Consider the following 6,000-nt stretch of genomic DNA (forward strand, 5'->3'; position numbering starts at 1 on the left):
GCAGGAATGTTGGAGCCTGGTTTGTTTCTGCTATATATATTTATATGTATATATATTTTGATTGAGGACTCTGTGCCAGACATGCAAATAAACTTTTGTTCAAACTTCTACTTTTGGTAAGAAGATTTAGAAGATATTTTATTTCAGTGGATTAAGCCTCGGCCTCCTACTGTGAATCAATGGCACGGGGAGATATTCCATAAGTTATACTGATGGAGACTCAGAATGCAGTCTTGAGGCACAATGAATGTTCCTTGATATAAAAGTGGAAACCATTTCTATCCCCCTCAGAATCTTAGATATCATACAAAGAGGGCGTCATGCTGTAGTCTGGAGCCGCCCATGTAACCCTCATGGTGGGCGAGACTACTGAAGTCTGTTTTATTTTGTCTTTATTTTGCTCTTTTTTTCCTTCCTAATAATCATTATTTAATCCTCCTGTTGTCCTCGAGTCAAGGAAGGAAGGGAGGTAGAAGGAAGGAAAGAAGGGAGGAAGTAAAGAGGGAAGGAAGGAAGGAAGGAAGGAAGGAAGTTAAGGAGGGAGGAAGGAAAGGAGGAAGGAAGAAGGAAGGAAGAAGGAAGGAAAGGAGGGAGGAAGGAGGGAAGGAAGGAAGGAAGGAAGGAAGGAAGGAAGGAAGGAAAGGAGGGAGGAAGGAAAAGAGGAAGGAAGAAGTAAGGAAAGGAGGGAGGTAGGAAGGAAGGGAGGAAGAAGGAAGGAAAGGAGGGAGGGAGTATGGACAGACGGAAGGAAGTAAGGAAGGGAGGAAAGAAGGAACAGTCAAAACAGACGGGGTATGAGGTATTCATTAATAATTTATATAGAAACAAATAATGAAAGGATGCTGTGAATATGTCTGAATATGAGCAGCATGTGAGGGTTTAAAGACTTCACCTCCGTCCTCCTCGATGTCGTCGTCTGACTCCTCGCTGTCCACAGGCGGACGGTTATCACGAAACAAAGGCCCCTCCCCGTCCGCGGCGACCCCTCCTCCTCGCTCCCTGGCCCAGATCATCAAGGCGGTGTCGGCCCCTCCCACCGTCAGGAGGGCCGAGTCGTCCTGAGCCCAGCGGACGTTGGTCACATGGGCGCTGTGGCCCACGTAACGCTTAAAACGAGCGTACTGACCCTGCAGAGAGGAGAGGAGGAAAGAGAGGAAGATCAAATTACACCAGAGGAAGATTAGTCTGATCATACTAATTTTTCAGGTTATAACCAGGTGGGGAGTTCCGGTCCTCTGAAATGAGGCCAACGCGGAAGTAACTTAAAACTGCATTCTATCAAAAGGCCACCAGGGGGCGACCGTTTTGGTGTCAAAAGGACTTCCGTCTCTATACAAGTCAATGGAGAATTCACCAACTTCTCACTTGATTTCTAACCTCAGTAAACGTTTTCAAAATGTGTTTATGGTCTCAATCGCTAGTTTAAAGCCTTCTTCAATGCAGTATGATGTTCATTTGGGACATTTTGGCCTCCCTGATTTTATATGTGACGATAAAGCAGGGTATGCATTAGGGCGTGGCTACGTCGTGATTGACAGGTTGATTGGTTCACAGGTTCAGGAGGGCGCCTCATGCTCCTCCTGATGCCCATATAAGTAGAATCCCTGTTTTTATTTTTCCCAGCATGCACCGGAAATTTTCAAGATGGCGCTGCTCAAATCCGATACTATTGATGTCACGGATGTTAGGTCCATTTCTTATATACAGTCTATGATTACTTCCCACATACTTGCAGCTTGGTAAAAATAAATAAATAAATAAATAAATAAATAAATAAATAATGACATAAACAGGATGTGAAACTGGAGTCTACCTGTATCTGTGGTCAGATCTAAGTTGATTTAAATCCCTTATTTTTGCATTCACATGTATTTAATGCTGAATTAATCCTGTTATTATCATTTAAAACTTCATTCATATCTCCTATTTGCATTAAAATGTTAGTGGATGCCTTAATGTTTGTTGTTGCTTTGTGACATTTTTGTACCTCAAAATTGCACTAAAGTGGATTAAACTTCCCATGACACTATAAGCTGCTGGCATGGTTTACGTAGTGTGTGTGTGTGTGTGTGTGTGTGTGTGTGTGTGTGTGTGTGTGTGTGTGTGTGTGTGTGTGTGTGTGTGTGTGTGTGTGTGTGTGTGTGCGTGTCACATACTCTGACGGGGTAGCTGAACAGTTTGAGGAAGCCGAAGTCGTCTCCGGTGGCGAGCAGCGTTCGGTCTCTGGTGAGCGACGCGGCGTTGATGTCGGTGATGTCGCTGTGCGTCGGCCAGATTCCCTCACAGCTCGAACCCAAAACACACGTCCAGCTCGACCACTCCACCCGCTCCAGCTGCATGCACGCACACACACACACACACACACACACACACACACACACGCGCACACACACACACACACACACACACACACACACACACACACACACACACACACACACACACAATATGAAACACAAAACTGCTAATACTCCTTTTTATCTCTATTTTAGCTTCATTTTATGTCCAATTTAACACTTTTAATTGTGTTTAAATGTCTTTTTATTTTTGCCATGTGTTGCTTTTATATCTTCATGTAAATCACACTGACCTCAGAGTTTCTGATGGTTTGTCTCTTTCCTCTCGGGGCTTCAAAGAAAAGTTGCTCTTTGGCTCCTGTGTTCACCTGCAGCAGTTTACCTACAACACACACGACAGGAAACACAACTTATAAAACATATAATATAATAATAAATATATATAATAAATACAGAGAATATCTTTAGAGTGTATTGCACTGCAGTGTATTGCAGGAAGGAAGGAAGGGAGCAAGGAAGGAAGGATGGAAGGGAGGAAGAAGGAAGGAAAGGAGGGAGGGAAGGAAGGGAGGAAAGGAAGGAAGGAAGGAAGGGCGGAGGAAGGTAGGAGGGAGGGAGGAAAAAAGAAGGAGGAATGGAGAAAGGACAAGAGGAAGGGAGGAAGGAAGGAAGGAAGGAAGAAAGGAATGAAGGAAGGAAAGAAGGAAGGAGGGAGGGAGGAAGGAAGGAGGGAAGGAAAGAAGAAAGGAGGGAGGGAGGAAGGAAGGAGGGAAGGAAAAAGGAAGGAATAAGGAAGGGAGGAAGAAGGAAGGAAGGAAGGAAAGAAAGAGAGAAGGAGGGAGGAAGGAAGGACAGACGGAAGGGAGGAAAGAAGGAACAGTCAAAACAGACGGGATCAATTTGACCCGGGAGGACGACAGGAATGTTAAATCCGTTCTGATGTCAAAGTTTTAAACCTTGAGGTGAACATATGTAGAAATGCTGCCTGCAAGTCACAAATCAGGGCGTCAACCTGCTCTGAAAGCTTCTTTAGTGACGTTTGCCTTAAAGAGACAGGAGCTAAAACAACCTGTTAATAGACAGAGGCTGAACTGAGCGGCTGCATAAAGGACCAGTAGAAGATAAATAAGGAGTTTTTAACTGGAAATCATGTAAAGATATTCCAGTAGAGACTCAGAATATTAATATAGAGCTGGAGATGTAGAGAATATGAGTCATTTAAATCCAGCAGAAGTATAAAGAAAGCTAAAATCAACCACTGGTTACGCTTCAGATAGGGATCAATAGTAAGAGATGTATAAAAAATAAGTGAGAAGTTGACATTAAACGGGCGTGAAAGCACCAATTAAAAATCAAAACACTACATTGCTTTGAATTATTGAAGACCAACCACCAGCTATTCCACATTTCATTCATGTCTTGATCTCTATTAGTTCTTCCAAGCAGCTTTTCATTAGAAGTATTCTGTCCGTCCATTGCAGCAGAGCTCCAGATGAAAAGAGCAGACCTGTAAATGTGCAGAATGTGTCTCCTTTAACCTTCCTGTCGTCCTCCCGGGTCAAATTGACCCCGTCTGTTTTGACTGTTCCTTCTTTCCTCCCTTCCTTCCTTCCTTCTCTCTTTCTTTCCTTACTCTCTCTTTCCTTCCTCCATATCCCCTTTAATCCTTCCTACTGTCCTTCTTTCCTTCCTTCCCTCCTTCCTTCCTTCTCTCTTTCTTTCCTCCCCCCTACCTTCCTCCCTTCCTTCTTTCCTCTGTCCTTCTTTCCTTCCTTCCTCCCTTCCTCCATTCCTTTCTCCCTCCCTCCTTCCTTCCTTCTTTCCTCCGTCCTCCTTTCCTTCTTTCCTGTCCTCCCTCTTTTCCTTCCTTCCTTCCGTCTTTCCTCCGTCCTTCCTTCCTTCCTTTCCTTCCTTCTTTCCTTTCCTCCCTTCCTTCCCTCCTTCCTTCCTCCCTCCTTTCCTTCCTTCTTCCTCCCTTCCTTCCTCCTTTCCTTCCTTCCTTCCTCCCTTCCTTCCTCCTTTCCATCCTTCCTCCCTTCCTTCCTTCCTTCCTCCCTCCTTTCCTTCCTTCTTCCTCCCTTCCTTCCTCCTTTCAATCCTTCCTTCCTTCCTCCCTTCCTTCCTCCCTTCCTCCATTCCTTTCTCCCTCCCTCCTTCCTTCCTTCTTTCCTCCGTCCTCCTTTCCTTCTTTCCTGTCCTCCCTTTTTTCCTTCCTTCCTTCCTTCTTTCCTTTCCTCCCTTCCTTCCCTCCTTCCTTCCTCCCTCCTTTCCTTCCTTCTTCCTCCCTTCCTTCCTCCTTTCCTTCCTTCCTTCCTCCCTTCCTTCCTCCTTTCCATCCTTCCTTCCTCCCTTCCTTCCTTCCTTCCTCCCTCCTTTCCTTCCTTCTTCCTCCCTTCCTTCCTCCTTTCAATCCTTCCTTCCTTCCTCCCTTCCTTCCTTGACTCGAGGACAACAGGAGGGTTACTAAAGACAGAGAACTCTGTGTGTGTGTGTTACCTCGAGCGTCCCAGTCGATGTGTGTGATGTAGCTGGACGGTCCTTTACAGATCCCGACTCTCTTACTGCTCGGCACATTGTAGATGTCCACGAAGCTGTCATGTGACGCCACCGCCAGATATTTACCGGAGTCTGTGTGGAAACAACACAGTTAGGATAAGAAGTAAGAAACTCTAATGTTGATGAGGAATAGGTATGTGTGTGTCGTGTGTGTGTGTGTGTGTGTGTGTGTGTGTGTGTGTGTGTACCTGGTGTGAAGCGGACGTCAGAATATAGCGTCTCTGCGATGGTGGAAGCTCAGCAGATCCTCCAGCGTGTCGGCGTTCACCCACCAGCACGCCGCCGTCGCTCAGACCGACAACCAACGCCTTCCCATCAGGAGAGAAGGAACAGCAGCGGCCGCCTGGGGACACAGGAGGACATCAGTTTTTTAGTTTTTAGCCTCCACCCAGAGAGAAAAAACTCCACCTGTCCAATAACTCCACGTCTGAACTTAGTTTTTTCTTCTTTCCTCTCCCAATTAATCATCTCACCACCCTCCACATTTATCTGCTGACCCTTTGGAGGGGCCCCCACCCCTAGGTTGGGAAACCACTGGACTAAACTAGCTTACTGTATATAAAGTAGTGTAAACTAGCTCCACCTCCAGCAGCTACAACAGTAACATGCCTGCTCTAACACTGATGCTTCACTATTAATAATCTAATGTATGTCATAATAATAATATTATCAGTCAGAGGACCAAACCACTACTTTACTGTAATACTGCATACTACATCACTCATAATACTGCAGTACTTTACTGTAATACTGCATACTACATCACTCATAATACTGCAGTACTTTTACTGTAATACTGCATACTACATCACTCATAATACTGCAGTACTTTTACTGTAATACTGCATACTACATCACTCATAATACTGCAGTACTTTTACTGTAATACTGCATACTACATCACTCATAATACTGCAGTACTTTTACTGTAATACTGCATACTACATCACTCATAATACTGCAGTACTTTACTGTAATACTGCATACTACATCACTCATAATACTGCAGTACTTTTACTGTAATACTGCATACTACATCACTATAATACTGCAGTACTTTTACTGTAATACTGCATACTACATCGCTCATAATACTGCAGTACTTTACTGTAATACTGCATACTACATCACTCATAATACTGCAGTA

General features: G+C 44.6%; 1 protein-coding gene across 1 annotated transcript in view; it reads right to left on the minus strand.

Moving 5' to 3' along the window:
* The window catches only part of LOC133991563 (echinoderm microtubule-associated protein-like 6), a 97,385-nt gene that overhangs the window by 24,084 nt on the left and 67,301 nt on the right, over window positions 1-6,000 (minus strand). The window contains 7 exon segments of the mRNA XM_062430019.1: window positions 893-1,127; window positions 2,157-2,333; window positions 2,591-2,679; window positions 4,794-4,925; window positions 5,042-5,063; window positions 5,065-5,121; window positions 5,123-5,196. Coding sequence (XP_062286003.1) covers window positions 893-1,127; window positions 2,157-2,333; window positions 2,591-2,679; window positions 4,794-4,925; window positions 5,042-5,063; window positions 5,065-5,121; window positions 5,123-5,196 — 786 coding nt within the window.

This window comes from Scomber scombrus, chromosome 12, assembly GCF_963691925.1.
Source record: "Scomber scombrus chromosome 12, fScoSco1.1, whole genome shotgun sequence".
NCBI classification, from domain to species: Eukaryota; Metazoa; Chordata; class Actinopteri; order Scombriformes; family Scombridae; genus Scomber; species Scomber scombrus.